This window comes from Phascolarctos cinereus, unplaced genomic scaffold, assembly GCF_003287225.1.
Source record: "Phascolarctos cinereus isolate Bilbo 61053 unplaced genomic scaffold, phaCin_HiC Scaffold_5;HRSCAF=322, whole genome shotgun sequence".
NCBI lineage: Eukaryota > Metazoa > Chordata > Mammalia > Diprotodontia > Phascolarctidae > Phascolarctos > Phascolarctos cinereus.
This window is the reverse complement of record NW_027555958.1, coordinates 43,962,657-43,986,963: the sequence shown is the minus strand read 5'-3', so window position 1 is coordinate 43,986,963 and position 24,307 is coordinate 43,962,657. Positions and strand designations below refer to the sequence as shown.

The following is a 24,307-nucleotide window of genomic DNA, read 5'->3' as shown; positions in this document are numbered from 1 at the left end:
TTTGGTTTGGTCCAGTTACTTTTTAACTACCTTTTTTAAAATGCCATTTCCACTTTCTCTATAGGTAGGTACATTATATGTATTACAATATTAGATGACAAAATGTTCCAAGAAATGTTTCCTCCAGCTTTTGGCTGCAGGATAAAACCAACTCCACCCATTTCTTTATTTGCCTCATCAAACAGAAGCTGTGAGCCATTCTCTCCTTTAATTAATTGTAATTTCCTTTTGTTTTATGGTTTCATTTATAACAAAAATTTCAAGATTGATACATTTCCTCCAGTAGTTTGTTCATTGGAAATTGAGATTAGTGTTTATAGATAATCTAAAAATGTGATTCTTAGCATTCTCTGCCCCCTTTTTCTGCTACTCTCCCATTGTTATTACAAAAACAGAAGAGGATAACACAAAATTGAGGGCTATTTTGTATTATTCTTTGTTTAATGGATTATCATGGCCAAATAATTAATCACTAAATGGCCAGCCTACTAGTGATAATCCACTTTATACTTAGGTAGTTTGTCCTAAGATAATATACATAAAGTTTATTACAAATTTTATAATTCTATATAAAACTCAGTGATTATTACCCATCTCAACCACACTCTACTCTCCAATCAAATTAGACTGCTTGAAGCCCTTGACTCTCATTTGCCTATCCTTGTTCATTAAGAGATAGCTAGGCAGTGGAGCCAATAGAGTACTGGCTCTGGAATTAGGAAGACCTGAATTAAATCCTGCTGCAGACATGTACAACCTGATTGCTTACCATCTCAGGGAGGAGAGAGGGAAGGATAGAATTTATAACTCAAAACTTTAAATAAAAATGTTTAAAAAATTAAAAAAGAAATCCTGCCTCAAAAATGAAGGCATGAAGAACTATGCCAGTTTGGACATCTCTTTTTCCAATTTAGAAATGGCTTGGTTACATAATCAGAAATACTGTTTCTGGCAAACTTCAGCCTAAATCACAGAGTACGATATTTATATTAACATTTTTTCAACATCATCTATTCTTATTTTATTTATTTATTTTTATATTTTTTAGGCAATTGGGGTTAAGTGACTTGCCCAGGGTCACACAGCTAGTAAGTCTCAAATGTTTGGTCTGAGGCTGCATTTGAACTCAGGTCTTCCTGACTTCAGGGCCGGTGCTCTATCCACTATGCAACCTGGCTGCCCCAACATCATCTATTCTTGTAGAGAAGACTGGGAGATATGGATTAGATAATAATATAATCAGATAGATTTAGAACTAGTTGGATGACCTGACTCAAAGAGTAGTCATTAATGGTTCAACAACATGGCAGAAGGTTTCCAGGGGAATTCTCCATGGATCTACGCTATTTAATGCTTCTATCAAGGACTTGGATAAAGGCATAAAAGTCATGTTCACTTAATTTGCAAAAAACACAAAGCTAGGGATAGCTAAACAGTACATGACAAGAGTCTGGATCCAAAGGGATCTAGTAGGCTAAAATTTTAAGTGAATCTCACAAGATAACATTCAGTAGGTATCAGAATAAAGTCTTATACTTAGGTCCAAAAAATTCAACTTCACAAAGATAAGAGGGAGAAGATATGGATAGAAAGCAGTTGTTCTGAAAAAGATCTGGACGTTTTCGTGGCCAGCCAGCTCACAGTGGTTCAGTGTGCTTCCAGCCCAGTCCTTACAGCCATCAGCTGGGTACACGACTCCTGTGAAAAATATGCCAGTCATTCTCACTAACTGTCACCCAACTGCCATACATTGAGACAGGCAAGACAGCCAGCCTGGTGAAGCAGCAAAGTACTCTGAGAAACAAAAAGGAAGTGGCATGTGCCAAGCAAGTCAAACCACTACTACCTCTTGACCAACATTTTCCCTCGAACCTCAATAAAGAAAGTCCAAATAAAGATCCTGCTCCATCTTGAATCCAAAAGCTTCAGGAAAAACAGTGCTTTTAGGCCAGTGTCCTCAGGTATCAACCTGGGAAGCAACCCCCATGGAGATGCAGCCTGGCAACTGCTCCTGTAGAGGCTATGGACATAGCTGGTGAAGACACAGAAAGGAAAGTTCTTGCCACCAAAGCCCTTAGCATTATCAAATGGTTTGACATCAGAAAATATCATTTTATCAGTGGAAATGCTATTTTTAAAAAAGAGACAGTATCATCCTCTTTTCCACTGTACCCTAAGGATCATGGGACCTTTCCATATGAGTTCCCTATAAGTTGTCTTTCCCATTAGAATTTGAGCTCCTTGAAAGAAGGGATTGTCTTACGTTTCTATCTACATCCCCAGGGCTTACCACAGTACATAGTAAGCATTTAATAAATGCTTCATTCATTCATGAAACAGTATTATGTAGCAGCCAAAAAGCTAATGTAGTCTTGGGTTGTATTAAGGGGAGCACAGCTTCCAGGAATAGAAAGAAGATAGCCCTAGTATAATCTGCCCACTATAATTTAGGCACCTCTGCTGCAGTATCATGTTCAGTTCTGGAAATCACCATTTGAGACAGTCAATGATAAGCTGGAGATTGTTCAGAGGAAGGTAACCAAGATGGCAAAGAGCCTTGACTCCACATGATATTGTACATATCTAGCATTTATATAATGCTTTAAAGTTTGCAAAGCACTATTTACAGGCAGGCAGAGGTTAAATGACTTGCTCAGGGTTACATAGCTGCTAAGTGTGCAAAACTGGATCTGAACTCAGGTCTTCCTGATTCCAAGTCTAGCACTATCCACTTTACCATCTTGCTGCTTACTCATTCATTTATTCACTCATTTCACAGTAGCCAAAGTCTATTATTTTCTATCCTTTGGTCTCATCGTGACTCTTCCTACCTCATCTTTGCTCATTCGATCCCCTATGCCTAATGGACTCTTTATACTCCTCCCAACTCCATATTTTGAAGTTTCTGTTCCTCCAAGGCCCAACTCAGGTTCCACCTACTCCATGAACTCTTACTTCTCTTCCCCAGATGAAAATGATCTCTTCTGCCTCAAATCATTCAGAGCACTTTGCCTGGACTACTCTTTAGCATTCATCACATTCTTCCTCGTACAAGTTACTTGTGTCTATGTATTTCCCTACTCAAGATCCTAAGATCTTTAAGATCGTCATCTATGTTAGTTCTCTTTTTTCTATCTCCAGTACCTATGATTAATTTATTGCACATTGTAGTAAATAAAGTGTCATGGACAAACAGACATCATGAGGTAAAAGACACTGACTCTACATCAGAATATAAATCAAATAAATATTTGTTGAAATGAATATCAGCATCACTAGGAGCACTGAACCAGATACTGCTACTTAGCAAATCACTTCTTACAGATCCTATATTTTTCCTTAGTCAGAAAGCTGCAAGTGACAGAATAGTATGAACAATAACTTGTTTGCCCCAATGATATCTAAAATAATATCTGAGGGACATTTTAAGGTTATATGCAATGAACATATATGTCAAACAACTTGGAGTATTTCAAGAAAATATTCTACATAGCACTATATATCATTAATAAAGCAAGGTTATTAGGGAAAATTTCTTTTCTTCCCAATCTGAATTACCTTTCTCTCAAATGTGTTTATAATAATAGCTAGCATTTATGTAATAATATATTTAGTGTATTTAAACTATTTAATATTTAAGGTTTTCCAAGTCTTTTTACGAACTAGTGTTGTAAAACTCATTTTGTCCTCACAACAGCCCTGGGAAAAAGGTGCTTTTGTTATCTCCATTTTACAGATGAGGAAACTGAGGCAGACAGCAATGAAGTTACTTGCTCAAAGTCACATAGCTAGTAAGTATCTGAGGCTGGATTTGAATTCTCGTCTTCCTGACTCAGGTCCTGCACTATGTCCAATGCGCTACCTAGATTGTACTAAATTAAATTCACAGAATATAAGGTCAACACAGATCCTTCCCTGACCCTGACCACTAGAACTAAGAGTAAAACATGGTGCTATCACCCATCACAGGCCTACACAAATCTTACATTCATAAACTGTTCTTGTGCTTCTAGATCTTCTTTATCCATCAGGATTTTCTGTAGTGGTATTTTTAACTGTTTCTCTGTTAGTACAGTTTTATCAATGTTCTCCATTCGTTCTTTCTCAGTTGTCACTTTCACTTTCAGGGTATGAAAAGGTGTTGGAACTTCACCCACGTTTAGGTACGTGGGTTCCCCATCAAATATTACTCCTTCACAATCACCTTCCTTGAAACCCGGAGGTTGGTAATCTGGTGGTGTAACTACAAAAAACAAAAACAAAAACTCCTGCATTTTTTATGAACTCAAAGAAAACTTAGCAGTACAACTCACAGAGCCTTGCCTGAGTTCTGAATATATTATAACAAATAAAAACTCATAGTGAAATAAAGTATATATCCTAAGAGGTAAGTGCCCCTAAAATATATTCTTGTCATCAGAGAAACATATATAGTACTAACATTTTACATAGTTAAATTATTCCAAGCTACATTCTCAAATATTGACATTAAATGGGAAGTTTCTTGAAGTTTATAAGTTTATACTGTAAGATCATATAGCTAAATGACAGTTAAACCCAGGTGTTTCAATAATAAAACTTGTATATATTTGCTAAAAACAAAATGCAATGTAAATAGTACCTTCATCGTAGTAAAAAAGTTTCATTGTCAAACAGACATCATTGGGTAAAGGCCCCAGATTCTGCATCAGAACATAAATCTTGCGAATTAAGAGAATACTTGCTTTCTTTGTGTCAGAAGATGACAGGTTAGAACTACTGCCTTTGCTTTTACTAAGAAAGAACAAAATAATAGAGAAATTATGATATCAGTAATTTACATACCAAATTTAATGTTTTTAAATGTATTCAAGTATATCACATTATTATTCAGGTAAAACCCATCATAACATGAAAATATTTATTTTCAAAGAGCTTCACTAACATTTAATAGGTTAATCACGCCTCAGTTTAATTTTATACACATTAAAATGCCTTCATAATCTCGTTCATTTTTTTATACAAACATTCAAAGAAACTAGTGCTGGAACTTTACTAAGTGGTTCCAATCCCCAAATAAAACAACAATTCAATAATTTCAATGCTTTCCTGCTCTTTGTCCAGGTTTTCCATAAGACTAACATATCCTGAGACACAATTGTGGTGTAGTGCTACTAAAGGATCACAACTCTTAACAACTTTCCTTTAAGGGGTAGATGGGATAGCTTGAATAGCTACAGATAGCAACTCTTAAATTAGTTTTATCAATATGAATAAGTGGAACTCAGTAAGGAAGAAAGAAACTAACAGGACAATACCTTGTGAGATCCATAACTGGTCCATTGCTTGTATACTTGAATTTAAACTGATAACATTCTGAAATTGTCTTAAAACACAAATAAAATATTAGAGTTATGTACCTAACATAGAATGCTAGTTTCCAAATGTTTATTTGCTGCTTTGATTTGGCTATTAAAATGTAAAGCTTGTAAATTCAACAGAATAGAATCAAAAAATGGTTTTCATATGGACTATAACTATTTTTAGAAGTATACACAGCGATAATGGACAAAAAAAGGAGCATAGTCCTTTATGGATAATGGAAAATTTTAAACTACCTGTGTATAGCAATTAGACTCTTTAAGCTTCAGTTTTTTCATTTAAAAAATGGATATAAAAATACTTGCACTACCTACCTCACTGGGCTGTTGTGGAATTAGTTAAATAACATATTTCACTTTGTAAACTGTAACACAATATATAAACATAAGCTATTATTTTAAATTTTTAAAAATTATAAATATATTTGGATATTGCTTTGTATTTGCTTACTGTTTAGTTTACTTCACTACATTTATTTGGATACTGCTTTCTATTGGTTTAGCTTACTTCACTATATTAGCGATCCATGATTTCAACCCCTCTGTCTTTGTAGATAATCTTTATGTACTACAATGGCCAAAAATATTTATTACCTGGTGCCCAACCCTCTAGTAATGACGGTCTTCTCCTAACTTATCTAGGCTAGTCTTTGGTCAACACATACACTGTCCCCTAGCCCTTATTTAAAGCTTGACAGCACCCACCAAAAATTGTGTTTCACTGGTATGTCTTCAAGAACCCATGGTCACCACCACATCATGGTAAGGCACGGAAGTAGGGATTTATGGTTAAGTTATAAGAGAGTATATATTTATTTAATCTTTCCCCCCAGTCACCAATTTCTGTACAGCCCCTCATCAAATCAACAGTGTTATTGATTCAAATTGCCTACAGAGAATGAGACTAAGTGATATATTCCATTATCATCAATGTAAATTTATTGAACATCTTCTATTACATGAAACTTACATTTCTATAGCTTTTTATGATTAATAAGGCCTTACAATCATGTATATTTTCATTTGGATACCAAAGAGAATCAGAGAAAAAAATATTTTCTTCCTTCAAAAAATCTTGATGTTTTATCATTTTCTGCATAATCTGAGACTTTAAATGGAGAGGAATTTCATGCTTGTTCTACTCTCACTTCAGAACTAAGTTATCTCTGGAACTTTCCCTTAGTTTTATTCTTGCTTTCCTTTCTCTCATTCCCTCTACCTTTCTCTTCATTTCTGACCCTTTCCCTTTTCCCCTCCCTGGTTGGGATGCGTTTCAAACCCCCAAATGATGAGTACAATCAGGATTGAGGATGTTTCAGAGTTTGAAGGTGAGAGAAAATGTGTTGGTTTCTTCTCTGACCTCAAGTATGGGCATATTTATTAGATAAGCAGTATTTTGTAGAGAGCCAATATGGTATAGGAAAAAGCAGTGGACTGGTTATCCCAGTAAGAGGGGCATTACTGCAGCCTTATGTCAATCTATTGAAACTGTTAGGTCATTGTCTAAGGGAGTGGTCTCTTTTTCAGTTCTACGCCTTACCTTTTCTGCAGGTGTTAATACTATTAATCATTTCTTCTAACCAGACTGTTTCTCCTTCCATCTTCAGAGACTCCACCCTTTCCAGGTTCTTTTCCCACATCTATACCAGCAGCACCCCGCCCCCGCCCGCCCCCCCCCTTAAAGCTCCTAATCCTTTACCAGTCTTTTAATGTGGGTGTTCCCAAACGTTTGTCTTTGGCCCTCTTTTTTTTCTATTTCTACACCTTTTTGCCTTGGCATATAGCTATTTTTAGGGCTTCAATCTCTATGTAGCCAACTCTCAATCATAACTTTATGAAATTTAGTACTAGAAAGGAAGTTAAATATCCTGTAATCTTATCCCTTTATTTTACAGATAAGAAAACTGAGGTCCACAGAGGTTAAGTGACCTGTTTACCTGCAGCTCTCTTCTGAACTATGGATTCCTATCTCCAACTACTTACTTCACTTCAGTGCATCCCAGGGACTGAAAACTCCACAAGCCCAAAGCCAAGCTCTTTGTGTTTCCACTTCAACCCTATTGTTTTACTATTTCTGCCTAGGGCATTATCATTTAAACCACATTCCATGTTCAAAAGTTTTTTCTTTAACTCTTAATTTTCCCTCTCTTATCCAATCAGTTATGAGAGACAGCACAGCCTGGGAGATAGAGAAATGTCCTGGACTGAAGTCTAGCCTCTGATCCCTCCCAGCTGTGTGACCCCGGACAAACCACTTAACCTCCCTAGGCAACTATCCCAAACTCTAAGCTCCAAAAAGGAAATTCCCTTACTCAGAGATGCACCAATGCACATTATATTAATGTAGTCATGGGTCCTATCCCTCTTGCTGCTGTTTCCACCATTACAATGTCTCTCACATCTGTCTCTTACATCTCTCTCTCTCTCTGTCTCTCTCTCTCTCTCTCTCTCTCTCACATCTCTGTCTGTCTCTCCCTCTCCCCCCTCTATTCCACTCCCATGAGGCTCTGAGCAGAGATTTTCATTGCCACCACCCTACCCTCATTAGCTTCCTTAGTCTTCTTCACTTCCCAAGTTCCCCGAATGTTGCTTCCAGAATAATCCTTCTTGCACATGTCACTCCTTTGCTCAAAAACATTGAGTACCTCCTTCTTGTTGACTGACTAAAGCTCAGATTCCTCTGCCTGACATTCAAGACCTTCTATGATTTGGTTCCATTGGCCTTTTTAGCCTCATTTACTTCTCTCCCCAGTGAATTTTCTATGCCCAACAGACTTTTCCTCTCTCTGTCAACGTTCTGCCTCCAGTCACTTGCACACGTCTCTTTGCTGGAAAGCCTTCAGTCCTCCGTGTGTGCGTGTGCGTGTGTGTGTGTTGTGTAATTCCTAAGCATCCTGTAATGCCCACTTGCATGCCAGGTCACTGACAGAGCTTCTCTGATGCCTCTGGTCAGATGGGCCCCTGGGGCTTTCCAGAGCAATGCACTTATTATGTAATACTGTGTGTCATAGCTCTTTCTGTTGACATTTTACTAACCAACTGCATTACAAACACAAGGCCTTCCCACCTCTCACAGCAGGTCCTTCTCTAGCCTTTGCTATTCTCTATTATGCCATCACTATTGAACATGTCTGCGGCTCTGCATTAGTCACTTAATCCCTGAGCCCTGGCTTCCTTATCAAATAAGGAAGTGTGTGAAAGTTTCTGAAAACTAAAAAGTTTTATAATATCTCCCCTTTGTTACATCACAAATTGAAAAACAAAGTCTTTTTAGATATTAAAGGCAATGCATTATTTTACTAGATCAATCAAATTTACCTGAGGGTCTTCTGGATTGCTGTATACCTATTTAAAATTAATGAAAATAGTTATTTAAGAATAAGCCTATTTTAATTAAACTCATCAGGTAAATTCAGTAAAAGAAACAACTGATTAAACTACTTTAAATTTTGGCATCACTTACACAAGGCCAAATTAAATGATCTTGAAAAATATCAAAGAATCAAAAGTACTTACAGCCAGAACGACCATCCTTAGCTGAAATAAAAAAAAATCCTAATTTTGTAAAATATTTTAAGATGGGTCATAACATTTTAAAACTACTATTTCACTATTTATTCCCAATAGGAAATTACTATCGTACAGGGTGAGCTACATAAACAGATGCCTTAGGAAAATCTTCCTTGTGTCCCATTAATCTCATATCAAACAGACAATTTACTGCCAAAAGTTTCATGAATAATAATAGTGCGGGGTTTTTTGGCTTAAATCAAATAAGAATTTTGAAACCAGTTATAAAAGTAAATACTCTGAGAAACTTAAAATGTTAAAACATCAATAATGATATGACTGCTGCTTTCCTGGGAGCCAGTTTTATGAAAGGAAAGGCAGAATATGAATGCCTAAAGGAAATTGTAAGGAAAGAGACCAAAAAACAGAAGAGTTTGGGAGAGCCCTTAAAAGGGGAGATGAAAAGTAGTAAATAGCTTATTTCACAATTTTTTCTAGGACTACATTTCTGTTTAAATGTAGATATATACTCATGATTATGTTTATATCAAATTTTAGTTAGGTTAGTATATTATAAGTTTGTAGCCAATCCTTATTGATGCAAAATCTGTTAATTCAATCTATACAGTACTGGTATACCTTGACACTGTATTTGGATAAAGGGTATGCTAAGTAAGTCATGGAAAAAGAAAGATTGTTGAAAGTACATTAAACACATAAAGAAGGAGATTTTCCCCCAAACTTTAATATGCTGTTTTAAAGTTAATGATTGTTAGTTACAAACGTTTTAATCTATTAATTAAAACAAGGCTGTTAGGATTTGGGAATACTTGCTTAGTATTATTTCTAATTGATACAGATGACTTAAAGTAAGAAGGCTATTTCTTTATTAATATTCTATAATTCAGATTTTTATCTACTTTGGAGTATGCCTTTCTTAGTCTAATTAGTGATCCTTTAACATGGTAATACTATATATACTAATATAAAAGGTAAAGAAATAACAATGGAAGACTTACATATTTTTTCTGCAAAGCATCATAGCATCCTAGCATCCTAAAAAAATCAAACGTTATTTGTCTTCTATCTTGAACTCTTGCATATTTGAGTACTTCCAGAAAATTAAGTTCTTTGCATAAGTCTTAAGATAGACCATTACAAAAGTAATTTTAAAACTGTTTCACTGTTTTAGGTTAAACAGAGGCTTCTCTCATATATTATGGAAGAATTATAAAATTATAGCAGGAAATAGGAAATGAGACAAGAGGAAATATTCTAAAGGCAAAATACAGGTTTTGGCAGCTATTGGGGGAGAGGGTAACTAGAGGTAATTCAGAAATCGAGCCTATTGTGTTGTTATAGGACCTGAGAAAAATAGAAACTTGAAGAAATATTATGGGGTTGTAAGGGCTGAAGGGGTTAAATTCAGTTAAACAATTTAAAGTATGCATAGCTAAAACAAGTTCAACCAAAGATTTTTGTGACTTAAAGAAAACCTCTCCTATTAGGTACTCTTATGCTTACCATTTCACTAACTGAGTGGATTCTGGACAATTTTTGTCTTCTCTCAGAATTTTGACACAAAGATCTAAACATAAAAATATGATAATGCTATTTTGCTTCTTGAGGAAAAAAACAGTAAAAACTTAGAAACAAATAAAATCGCATTTATGAAATACAAAGTACAGAATGAAACTGTAAATTTTTTTACTTAGTATTTTTTCCCAATTACATTTAAAGACCATTTTCAACATTTCATCTTTGTAAAATTTTGAGTTCCAAATCTTTCCTCCCTCCCTTCTTTACCCCCGCCTGAAGGTAGCAAGCAATGTCATATAGATTATATAAGTACAATCCTGTTAAAATATTTCCATATTAGTCATGTTGTGAAAGAAGAAATCAGAACAAAAGGGAAAAACCACAAGAAAGAAAAAAAAAGTGAAAATTGTATGCTTTGATCTGCATTCAGACTCCACAGTGCTTTTTCCGGATGTGGTTAGCATTTTCTATCATGAGTCTTTTGGATTGTCTTGGATCATTGAATTGCTGAGAAGAGCCAAGTCTATCATAGTTGATCACTGCACAATGATGCTGTTATTGTGTACATTGTTCTGGTTCTGCTCACTTCATTCAGCATCAGACCATACAAGTCTTTCCGGGTTTTTCTGAACTCAGCCTGCTCATCACTTCTTATAGCACAATAGTATTCCATTACATTCATATACCACAACTTGTTCAGCTGTTCCCCGATTGATGGACATTCCCTCAATTTCCAATTCTTTGCCAACACAGAAAGAGCTGCTATAAATTATTTTTGCACGTGTGGATCCTTTCCCCATTTTTATGATCTCTTTGCGAAACTGACCTAGTAGTGGTATTGCTGGATCAAAGAGTATGCATAGTTTTATAGCCCTTTGGGCACAGTTCCAAAATGCTCTCCACAATAGCTGGATCAGTTCACAACTCCACCAACAATTCATTAGTTAGTGTTCCCATTTTCTCCAGCATTTATCATTTTCCTGTTTTGTCATGTTGGCCAATCTGACAGGTGTGACGTGGTACCTCAGAGTTGTTTTGATGTGCATTTCTCTAATCAACACTGATTTAGAGCATTTGTTCATATGACTATAAATAGCTTTAATTTCTTCATTTGAAAATTGCCTGTTCATATCCTCTGACTATCAATTGGGGGGATATTTTTTGTAAATTCTTCAGTTACATATCAATGGTTTTTTGTTGTTCAGCCATGTCTGACTCTTCATAACCCCATTTGTTTTTTTGGTTTTGTTTTTCTTTTGGCAAAGATACTGAAGTGGTTTGCCATTTCCTTCTCCAATTCATCTTACAGATGAAGAAACTGAGGCAAACAGGGTTAAGTGAGTTGCCCAGGGTTGCATAGCTAGTAAGTATATGAGTCCAGATTTGAACTCACTATAGCAAGGGTTAAATTTACATTATTGTTGAAATTTAGCAGTGAATTTCCAGGTAACGAACATTATTATGTATTTTAAAAAATAAAAAATGTGAACACATTGTATTACTAATACAATAATAATACAGCATGGTATTATGAGGATTACTGTGCAATCTAAAAAAAACTAGAAAAAATATACTCTTATCATATTTATCATCAAAGTATTTGCTAAGACTCCATCAGCAAAATATAAGCGGTTTCACAGGACCAAGAGATTAACAGTCTAAAAAAGGTCAATAAGCATAGTATATCATGTCCACATTCTTTTCATTTATTTAAATCAGCACAAGAACAGATACTACTGCTGCACAAAGCTCTACAGTGCACTACTTTTGTCCACTGCACTATTAGTGCATAGTGGCAGGTAGAAATAATTCACACCAAGCAAAAATTGAAGACCAGTCTTCATCGCCCTTCAAAGGGTGAAGCAGAGGAGACAGATAGATTTTTTAAAACCTTAAAAATCAAAATCTCAATAAATCAAAGCTAAATTAGAGTTTTGAAACAGAAAAATACGGCACATCCTTTAAAAAGGCCTTTATAAGAATTACATTACCATCTAAATATCTTGTTCCATAGGCACATTCTGGAAATATTCCTCTTAAGTATGTTATACAGGATACAGAAACTGCTAGGAGCCTCTTCACCAACACCAAGGACTGTTGCTCACTTGAAATCTTATTAGGAAATATCACTGCACTCTAAAATTTAAGAATTAAAACATTTTCCAATAGTCATAGTAAAAAATGAAGTTGACAAAAATAATTCAATAACAATTTTGAATAAGTTTAGCTATTTCCCCCACTAGTCTTTTAAGTGGTTGGGGGATCCTGTGCTAAATAAAGGAGGGAGACTTTTTGTAACTGAAATGTACACTACTAAATATAAGTCATCTAACATTAATTTGGTAGTAGAACAATTGTATGCAAGCATACAACACTTATCACTAGTGCTAGGTCATTTTCTTTTTTTTGTCACTATCTAGCTAGAAACAACAGAGATACAAGCTTCTTCTGTACTTAGAACAACAGACAACATTTAGAAGAAAATCACTGATATGTGTCTTTGTGGAAGGACCTCCTTTTCCAGAAAGATGGAATGAAGCTGACAAACTTATATTTCTTAAAGTCACTAAGCAACTTTCTCTAAGACCTAATATAGAATGAACTTGAACCAAGAACTTAAGTAAAAGCTCCCAAAATCCTTTTTTTTAAAACACATTTTTAATGCATTCTCAACATGTCAAGCACTTGCTAAGTGATCATTATTTTTTGGGAGAACATAATTTATTTTTATAATAAAAGGCCCAAGCATAAAACATTTGATTGTAATTATGTTTTAAATGTAAAAATCCATTATAAAGTAATTGGAGCTCAGAGGGACCCACTAAGAGACTTCTTGGTTTATTTCTAGTAGCAAAGTATAATATTCATATAAATGGAGTCATACCATAAAATTCCTCTGCATCTGAGCAGTAGCCATTTTTCTTCATAAAAGTGTCCAATTTATTCCAACCTTGTGAAAAAAAAACCCAAAAAATTTTTAACTCTCGATTTTATTCTTATCCTCACCATTCTAAATTCTCATCTCTATACACAGTAGACAAGAATTTCTAATGAAGAAGAGATGAACACATGGAAAGTTTCCACACCCAAAATTAAATAACTTTGAGAAAAAATCTTCCTTCCTATAATTTTCTCATTTTTTTATACTTGCCTTTGACTAGCAAGAATCATCATGTAAGGGAAAATAATAAGCCAAGTTCAACAGTTTGTGAAATTGGACATACAAGTAAAAAAAGATAATATGGCTTGTTTCTTCTCTGTGCACTTTTTCTTTTTTGGTCTACTTGGTAGGGTCAGCAAATTCCTCAGTAAACACTACTAATAAAAGTTGTTACCCCACTACCCCGTCATGCCCTCCCTGTTCAAAAAACCCATTTCCCTTCCCCTCATTTGTCTTTTCAGGCTGCAGTTTAAAATAACAGACTGTTATTCTTCCCTTACTGCAAGTGACAACACACTGCACCCAATTTGCCCACGGTGATTTTCTAGAGGCCAACAAAGGGAAGCAGGGCACATGCATTTTTTAAGCATCTGATTTTTTAGCAAATCTTTTGTAGTTTCGTATGGTTTGTGGCTTTCCCCTTTCAATCCGCAGTAATGGGCGGATAACCAAGGCCCGGCGTGCCTCTGGGCCGCCTCAATTTGCCCTTTTCATGATCTGCGGCCTGGACACAACCTTCTGCAAAAAGTTACAAGCCCCGTTTGTCGGTTTCTAAAATATTTAGACATTCTGCCCAAGACTCGAAGGAGTCAGCCTGTGTAACTAGAGATTGGGAAACAGCGGGCTAAATACGTATTTTACAGGACGCCTGGGAAGCCGACTCGCGACGAACGACGACAACTTCTCGGGCGCAGGTACGTTCTGCACACTGCACACTGCGCACGTGCCAACCTTCGCCAGGCCCCACCCCCGGCGGTTAACGCCCAGGGCACGAGGACCCGGCAGGCCAATTCCGAGGCCGCTTTTCCCGCCCTACGAGCCCGCAGCCTGCCGGGAAAGCGCCGCCTAGTAATCCTCAGGCCCGGGTGAACGCCGCCGTTGCTTGGAGCCGCTGCCCTCGTGCTGCGCGGCCTGGCCTCTTTGCCCCGGACGTGCTTCACCTCCGCCCGCCTCGTGCGGCCCTGCGGGGCTCGGGGGCCTGAGCGCGGCCGCGGCGGCCCTACCAGAGTGCCCATCACTGCTCCAGGATCTGTAGCTCGTGCATTCCCCGGCTGGGCCGGCCTGCCCTAGATGATAGAGGAAAAAAGGACGTGGCCCAAGGGGTTAATGGCGGCAGGAGTCTGCACAATGTTGTTCTGCACGTTAGGGCTGTTTTTCTTTTAGAATTAATTTTGCACCATTTATGTGCCGTGTCTCCCTGTTAGTGTGAGCTTCTTCAAAGCAATGGCTAGCTAGCTTCTTTTGCTATCGGAATGAAGCCCCAGAGCTGCGATCAGCGCTTGGCACATGGTAACTGCCTAATAAATATTTTTGCCCCCCCAAGTAACTAATTTCAACGGCATTAAATGCCTTTTTCGGTGATAGTCAACAGTGCCAATTTGGCAAGATAATCAATGAATTTAATAATCTGGCCTTAAATATAAGGAAGATGAAGATGAATTGATATACCCATCTCAAATTGATCTCTCTCCCTCTGTCTCTCTCCCTCTCCCCCCCCACTATGTGAATGTGTGATGTAATTTCTTGTCTTTTTCCGTCTATGTAAATATATAATGTGATTTCTTAAATCAGCTATACAATTTTTTAATTAAGTAGGGTAAACAATTATTTCTTATAAAATGTAGGTGTGTATTTCCACAATTTTTTTTAAAGGAAAGATTTGAGTCCTCAGTATTGTGTTTCCTTCTGTGGAAAAAGGAAGGACTAGACTAGAATGTTTAGTATTGCATTTCCTCCATTAAAATGATCAGCATGAAATGCATTTGTCAGTAGGACATTCAGAAGAAATATAGAAGAGAAAACAAACTATTCTATGTCTGGGCCAAGATACTGCCTTTGCTTTCATTTCCTCTGAATTGCACAATAATGATAACAAAGCTGCCATGAGATTGGACGTAACCTGAAGAGTGAAAAAAAATGGAATCAGTATCCTAGAGGCCAAACCATTTGATACAAGAAAAAAAAATAGCAGTTTTTCAGAAAATAAGTTTGTTTATACTAGCATATACCTCAATAAATTACACGTGGCTATATGACCTAAATATAAAAGATCACATCATTTAAACATTAGAGGAGAAGAAACAGGTACCTTTTAGATCTGTGATTAGGAATTAAATTCTCAGCTAAACAAGAGATAGAGGCTATTTAAAATAAAAATTAAAAAATTTGGTTACATAAAAAAGCTTTTACTTGAACAAAATTAAAATGTATATAGAATAAGAGAAAATTCACATGGGGAAAAAAGTCTTTGCTCTAAATATTTTTGATAAAGTTCTGATACCCAGGTTTCATGGGAGCTTGGCATAAATATATAAGCTGAAGAGTTCTTTTCCAAAAGATGTGTGACAAAAAAAAAAACACAACAAAACATAGCTGTGTGACCCTGAGCAAGTCACTTAATCCATTGCCTAGCAAAAAAAAAAAGCTATTTGATCAAAAAGGATATGAATAGTTTTTAAAAGAAGTGTAAACTATCAATAACCATATTAAAAATGCTCCTAGTCCCTAGTAATAAAATGCAAATTAAAACAACATTCAGTTTCAACTCACAGCCATCAAACTGATAATGTTCATAAAAGATGTAAAAAGTAGTTGTTGGAGTATATTTGGGAAGACAGGCATTGTTGGTACCATTCTGTCAGTTGGTACCATTCTGGGCAGGGCAGGGTGGGAAATTTAGAATCATATGAGAAAAGCCACTAAACAATTCATACCCTTTGACCTATGAATCATATAATTCAAAGACAAAGATATTCTATATATGCAAAAATATTGAGAGCATCACTTTTCGTGGTAACAAAAACTGACAAAGTGAGTTCCTGTCATTTAGGGAATGATTGAACAAACTGTGGCATGTGAATATAATGCAATATATTTGTGCAAAGAACTACATATATAGGAAATACGATAAGACTTTTATGAACTGTTGCTTAGTAAAAGAAACAGAACTGAGGGACGATATATACGATGACTGTAATGATATAAAAAAATGCCACTAAAAAGCAGCCAGATTACTTGCAGTAACCAATCTTGGTCCTGGGTAACAGATGATGAAACATATTTCTTTGTTTCTTTTGGAGAAGTGTGGGATTATAGGTATAGAATGTGGCATGTACTATCACACGCAGTTGCTTTATCAGTTTTGCTTAACTGTTTTTTTGCAATTAGGATTCACTGGGGTGTGGAAGGTATAGAAGGAAATTACTGAGGTGTATGAAAACAAAAGGTAGCAATAAAACTTTAAAAGAAGTCATTGTCTTTCTCTATACCCAATCAGGAACCCCCACTACAAAAACCACGATAGATAATTTGAACTTTGCTTGTAGTGTAGGTGACAAGAGATTCATTACCTAAAAGGAAGCCCATCTAATTTTGGATAGTTTTCATAGTAATAAAGTCCTTTCTCTTGCCTCCCTGTAACTTTCACCTGCTTTCCTGCTTTCCAGTTCTGCTCCCTACAACTAGACAGATTAAGTCTAATCCCTGTTACATCTGATGGTTCTTCAAATATTCAAAGGCAGTGATCATACTTCCACTAAGTCTACTCTTCTACAAGCTAACATTTTGATAACCGAAGAAATAAGCTTATGCAAGTGTACATGTTTATGCATTTTTACATATTTAATTAAATCTAATGACATTATACTTTGTTCCAGCAATGTTGGAAGAAAAAGCAAGTTATCCTTTATATTCCATTAGTAATTATTTATTAAATTTTACAAAGTACTTTCTTTACAACTGTCCTATGAAGTAGGCCTATCTTATAAAGGAGGGAACTAAGACTGAAAGGTTAAATGACTTTCTAAGGGCCTTACGGCTGATAAGTGACAGATTTAGGATTTGAATTCAGGTCTCTCCTGCCACCCTTTCCAGCTTTCTTTTCTACAATTATGATACTTGCATTGATGAATCTGTTCTTTATATACATATCTAGCTATAGCTTTGAGTATCAGCCTAAAACAAACAATAATGATTATAAAAGTAAGCATAAATAAAAGTTTTTCTCATTGCTATTTCAGTAAATGACACTGAAAGGGGAAGTATATCTATAGTTCTCAAGAAAAATTGTATTTCCATTTGCTATTTCATTAGATATAGCCAGAATTACTTATAGAATTTTAAAATATCACGGGATCCATAAATCACAGAATCACAGGATGAGGTTCTCAGCTAAATATATGCATATGTTTATATATAATACACTTATACAGAGCTCTGTATATGTATATATACATATAGAGATATGTGCATATATGACATATATTCATATATGGCAAGATCATACTGAATTTACAATAAGTCATTAAATGATGCAAGAATATTATTTACAAATGAGTAGTTTAATGATAAAGAGAATGTAAAAACGTACTAGGCACTGAGCCAATTATGTGTAGGTTGCTGGGATGGATGCTGGCAATACAAACACAAAAAATAAAAGTCCCTGGACTTAAGAATTTAGGATCTAGTAGAAGGATAAGACATACACATTTCAGTATTTTGATGAATCTGTTATTTCATTGGTGTACATCCAAGTACACTATATCATTTCCCTGATCTACTAGTCTAACAAGTCTGTTTAAAAAAAAAAGATATGAGGTTAGTGTAGCATGACCTATTCTTGATGAAGCCAAGATTAATATTCCCTTTCTAAATATTTAAAATCTGTAAGTATATACTGTTGAATTTTGTCCAGAATCAGAAAATCATGACTGTCTAAGTCAATCCATATCTCAAAAAAGGGCACTACCACAATAGACATTGTAACAACAGGGTTTTGGAGTCAACTATGCTTACTTGTAGCACATGTGAGGTAGTCTTCCCTCAGTCAGCTACTTAACTTGTTACCATATTCATTCTCATAATCCTGAGTTCCAGGGTAATTCATGGGTAGGTTTGAATAGGGATAGGGACTGAATCTGCAGTTTCATTGGTATGGGAACTTCTGGGTGAGGAAACTCCCTCTATAATGAAGATCAGCATTTACTCTGCAATTTATAGACTGATATTTTCCATCAAAAGTTAAGTAACTTGCCTGGGGTCACAGAGAGGCAGGGCTTGAACAAAGTCTTCCTGGCTTTGAGACTGGCTCTCTATCTATGCCATCCAATGCCTGGATATTTCCTTATGTTTAAAAAGTAATTTATTTATTTTTCATTTTCAACATTCACTTCCATAAACTTTTGAGTTTTAAATTTGCTCCCCTCTCTCTCTCCTCCCCCCTCCCCAAGATGACATGTAATCTGATATAGACTCTACTTAAACATTCATATTAAGCATATTTTCAACATTAGTCATGATGTATAGAAGAATTAGAACTAATGGGAGTTACCATGAGAAAGGAGAAATAAAACAGCAACAACAAAAAAAAGGAGAGCAAATAGTATGCTTCCATCTGCATTCAGGCTCCATGGTTCTTTCTCTGGATGTGGATATGGATTTTCTGTCCTGCGTCTTTTGGAGTTGTCTTAGATCTAATATTTCCTTATAATGACTAAAATTGCACATCTCCCTTATTATTTTTCCCCACCACAACCCTTCCCTATCCCAAACTTCCCTGTCATTGTCCAAGAGTACTATTATCCTTCCAGTCATCCAGACTTACAACCTTTATGTCATCCTTAACTCCTTACTCTCACTCCATATATGCAATCCATTGCCAAATATTGACCTTTCTATCTTTTTGACATCTTTTGTTTACCTCTCTTTCTCTCTATCCACACAACCTCTATCATAATTCAGGCCTTCCTTACCTCTCAGCTGAACTATTGCAATATTCTTTTAATAGTTCTCCCCATCTTGTCTTTCTTCTCTCTAAGCCATACTCTATTCAGCTGTCAAAGGGATTTTCTTAAAGCATAAATATATGTTACCCTCTTACTCAGTTAACAATGGCTTCCTATTATCCTCAGGGTCAAATATAAAGTCCTCTGTTTGGCATTTAAAGCCCTTCGTAAACTGACCTCTTCCTGCATTTCCAGTATTTTTATGATTTGCTCCACTAAAACACACTGTATAATCCTGCTAGACAAGCTTATTTCTCTACATAATGATACTAGCTAATAATAATAATAATAAAGCACTGTGCTAAGTGCTTTTATAAATATCTCTTTTGATCCTCAAAACAATCTTGGGAGATAGGTGCTGTTGTCCCCATTTTACAGTTAAGGAAACTGAGGTGGATAGAGGTTAAGTGATTTGTCCAAGGCCCCACAGCTAATAAAAGTCTGAGGCTGGATTTGAACTCAGGTCTTCCTGACTCCAAGCCCAGTGCTCTAGAGTCTTGGTACCACCTAGCTGTCACACTGGTGCCTTTCACTGGCTAGCCTTCATGCCTAGATTGCTCTTCCCTCCTCATTTCCATCTCTTAGCTTCCTTCAAATTTCAATTCAAATTCTATCCTGTACAGGAAGCCTTTCCCGGTCCCTCCAGCTGCTAATGATTTCCCCTCTGAGTTTTGAGGTAGGTGTGTGTGGGGCAGGCGGTATTTACACCTAGGGTCTTATGTGTTACTTCCGTCAGAATATGAGCTCCTTGAGGGCAACAACTGTTTACCTTTCTTTGTATCCTTGGCACATAGTGAGGGTTTGATAATAAATACTTGTTGACTAAGAAATGCTTTTTAAATTTTGATTGATTGACTGAAAAAGTTCAGAGTCCCCACCTCAATTTATTAAATATTACTCATTTAACAAATTGAAGAAACTTATTTTCCCATAGGCAGATGCTCATCTCTCTCCATCAGAATCCCTAATCTCTTAGGCTTAAGTGAACATTAAAGTTACTGGCTATGTGATTTATTAACAAGGCAACCCAGAAAAAAAAAACCCAACAAAGCGAGATAAAACATTATTGACAGTGTTGAAGCTGTGAGGAAGATGACAGCCAGAGGCGCCCTTGAGCATCACGCCAACTTCTCACTCTTGTAGCACAGCTCCGCCATTTGAACCCTCTAAAGGAAAAAAAAAAGTTCTTTTCATCCTCTTTCTCTGTACCTGGCACCGTCCTGTTCTATTAGGACAGGAAAAGAGTCTCTTCACAGATTCCTCCCCTGGGAATGGCAGTTAAACAGTCATTTCAAGGTTCTATAACCTCTCTTAAAGACACAGTAACAGAATATAGACTTTGGGAAAGAAGCTATTGAAGCCAGTGTTGAATCAGCCACCATTGCTAAAAATTTTCAGAGCTATGATAGTCATTTTGGAGGGGACATTAAATCTACCATAAGATTAAATATGATGCTCACATAATGCAAAATACCACTTGCTTAGAATGCTTTTAACAAGGAGGAAAAAGAAATAAAACATAACCCTAGTAATAGTAATAATCAAACAGAATAGGACCTGCCTAACACTGAATTACCCATCAAAAAGTACAAAACTGCTGATATAATTCCTCAACAGGAGCTGCATGAGTAGCTCCCTTCTGTTTCTCCTGCCATGTCATAATTTAGCTTAGTCGGAGAGCAAGTGATTTTCTTTTGTGACTTATTTACCTCTCTCCACACACATGCATATTTGCACATAGATGAATAAATAAAGCATTTATTAAGCACTTATGTGTGAAGCACTGGGAATATAAATAGAAAAACAAGAGAGTCCCTTCTCAGAGTTCATGTTCTAATTAGGGAAAGAGCACATATGAAAGATTTTTCACTGCAAGTAAGAAAGGTCCCATGGTCTTTAGGGGACAGCTCAAAAGCAGAAGATAATTCCTCTTCTTTAATGCCATTTCCACTGATAAAATTTTTCAGTTTCTAATGTTGAAACATATAACAGTGCCATGGACTTTAGTGGCAAAAACTTTCTTTTCTGGGTCTTGAATAGATGTGACTGTAGCTCCTGCAGGAATAACTGCCAAGTTGCATCTCCATAAGAGACTATCACGTCCTCATTCTTGAGAGTGATGCTTCTCTTTAATGTAGCCCAAGACAGCATCAGCTCTCTTGGCTACCATATCACATTGTTGACTTCTAATAAGTTTATGGTACACTGGTCCTCTAGATCTTATTTTTAAAACAGACCATGATCTGACCATGCTCCCTCATCTTATGAATGTGCCCAAGTATAAAACTTTACATTTATCCCTACTGAATTTTATTTTATTAGACTTAAATCAGTGTACTAACCTGTCAAGGTCTCTCTGGATCCTAGCTGTCATCTGGTATTGTCATCTACAAACTTTAGAGGGATGCCATCTATGACCTTATCCTAGTCACTGTAAGCAAACCAAGAGAGCAAACCATTCTCTATTAGTCTTTGCTTAACTCTCTGGTCTCAGTCCATTTTGAACTTTAGCACTGCTGATATTATTTTTGTAGAATCACATCATCATCCTCTACCACTTGGCCTTGCTTCTATTTTGTGTGTGTGTGTGTGTGTGTGTGTGTGTGTGTGTGTGTGTAACAATATGATCCACTGCTGGGCCTAGAAGCCTAGGCTACTGTACCCCTCCCCTTTCCACTAAGGATCCCATCTGCTCTAGATGTACATACTTGGTATGGACAAGGTTCAGTCCTGGGGATATCTGACTTCTAAAGAGGGGGGTTTTGGCTTGTTAAATCCCACCCCAACAACCTGAGCATGATTTAATTAAAGTTTAGCCCATGTTTAGGGTCTTCCCAAATGGGAAAATAGAAAAGTATTCAATATATAATAAAAATTAAGGGACAGGTATTTCTTTCCTACACAAAAAAAGAAATGTTAACCACAGAACATGTTTGACAGAAGCAAACTTAAATAAGAAGCAGTATTAGCTACTGTTATAGTTTTCTGGGAGTTTCAGACTTGAACATCTTTTTAAAAAATAATTAATTTATTTTTAGTATTCAACATTCACTTCCATAAGATTTTGAGTTTTAAATTTTTTAATTTTCTCTCCCCTCTCCAAGATGGCATGCAATCTGATGTACTTATACATTCACATTAGGAGAGCAAATAGTATGTTTCCACATGCATTCAGATTCCATAGTTCTTTCTCTGGATGTGGATAGCATTTTCCATTGTGAGTCTTTTGTAGTTGTTTAGATCCTTGCATTGCTGAGAAAAGCCAAGTCTATCAAAGTCAGTCATTGCACAATGTGGCTGTTTCTGTGTATAATGTTCTCCTGGTTCTGCTCATTTCACTCAGTATCAGTTATAAGTCTTTCCAGGTTTTTCTGAAGTCTTCCTACTCATCATTTCTTATAGCTCAATTAAACATCCTCTAAACACAAAGTTTTCTTTACGTAGCATTTCATCTCATGGTAGATGTCTTCTGGCAAGCCCGGCCAGGGCTTGGCTAGTCTCTATACTGGTGGTCATCTGCTACAAAGGCATGAGAGTAGTTGCTGAGGATGAGGATTCTTCCTTTTGCTTTGGAGTTTGTTCTGACCAAAGGATACGTGGCTACCATGGCTCTCAAATTCACGAGGCGGCTCCACGCCTGAACACGTCCACTTTGGGAGAGATGCTCATTCAGCTGAGATCAGGAAAGAGCAAATATGGAAGAGAGAAGACCAATACAAGGATCGAGATCACCTAGGCAAGAAGTAGCCTTTAGCTTCCACATGTCCATGGCAGCCATTTCTGCTAGTATGTGGAGAAGAGCAGCCCCTCAACTTACCTGTGGCAGGAAAGCTACTTGCTATATATATGAAGCATTAAAAAAAGGAGGGCCCGGAGTGAAGTCATTTTCTTTTTAAAGATAGCTGGCTTCATCATTCCCAACAAACCTTCAGCACTGAGTCACCAGAAGCAGCCAGAGATTGTCGTCCTTAAAGCACCCAAATGCTGAGCTATCACATGTGCTCAGCCAAAACCAGGAAACGCAATATTGCACATCCCCTGTGGAACCCCTGGTTCTACTTTTTAAAAAGTTACTGAATTTCCTGTGCATCTGCATTGGTCTCTTCAGATAAATCTTATTTTTCTTCTCATTGAAATTATTTCCCTTTGTTTCTTAAGAATTTCATTCTTGAACATCTGCCATCCCATCTGAGCTAACTTCCCTTGAAGCACTTTACTCCGTGGTATCTTACCTATCTTTCCTCTAAACTCTTTGACGTCTACCTTCCCAAATTCTAGGGTATGTAACAGACAATGCCCAGATTTCCTCCCTGTCTCTATCACCATCTCTAGGATTAAATCTCCCCACTAAGTTTCCCGTCATTTTTATCGCAGAAACCAGTTTCTCCCTGTTAGCAAGAATCAGCTATCCCTTGTTGGTTTCTCCACCTTTTGAAGGATGAAATTATCACCAAGTTAAGTGCTAGGATTTTGGCAGAGAGAGAGAAAAAGAGAGAAAAGCTCCAGCTGATGTCTGGAATAATTGAAGACCTCTGTCACCACTATCCCTTTGTGGCAGCCTTTGGATCTGTTTCCCAAGCTATTTAGTTTTTCTTTCTGTGTAGGTGTTCTGCAGTAGTACGCTTTAAGGGGTTGGGGCTGGGAACCCACTTCTGTTTCTCCTTTTGACTTTTACCCAGATACTCTCTATCAGGCTTCCTCTTTCTGTTTCTTGCATTTCCTCACCTGAGCATACCTCTTTTTTTTTCTTTTTTCGTTTTGAACTTAATAGTATTTTTTCCAATTACATGTAAAGGTAGTTTTCAACATTCATTTTTGTAAGATTTTGAGTTCCAAATTTTTCTCCCTCCCTTCTTTTCCCCCTCCCCAAAACAGCAAGCAATCTCATATAGGTGTACAATCATGTTAAATATATTTCTACATTAGTCATACTGTGAAAGAAGAATCAGAACAAA

General features: G+C 36.6%; 1 protein-coding gene across 1 annotated transcript in view; it reads right to left on the bottom strand.

Moving 5' to 3' along the window:
- Positions 1-13,361, bottom strand: part of HORMAD1 (HORMA domain containing 1) — a 30,168-nt gene extending 16,807 nt beyond the window's left edge. Inside the window, exons 1-9 of the mRNA XM_021004587.2 lie at positions 13,294-13,361; positions 12,401-12,545; positions 10,395-10,458; positions 9,890-9,926; positions 8,877-8,897; positions 8,679-8,705; positions 5,298-5,365; positions 4,622-4,773; positions 3,987-4,243 (exon numbers count right to left, since the gene is read on the bottom strand). Coding sequence (XP_020860246.1) covers positions 3,987-4,243; positions 4,622-4,773; positions 5,298-5,365; positions 8,679-8,705; positions 8,877-8,897; positions 9,890-9,926; positions 10,395-10,458; positions 12,401-12,545; positions 13,294-13,326 — 804 coding nt within the window. The 5' untranslated portion in view covers positions 13,327-13,361. The remainder of the gene's footprint in view (positions 1-3,986; positions 4,244-4,621; positions 4,774-5,297; positions 5,366-8,678; positions 8,706-8,876; positions 8,898-9,889; positions 9,927-10,394; positions 10,459-12,400; positions 12,546-13,293) is intronic.
- Between the last annotated feature and the right edge of the window lie 10,946 nt (positions 13,362-24,307).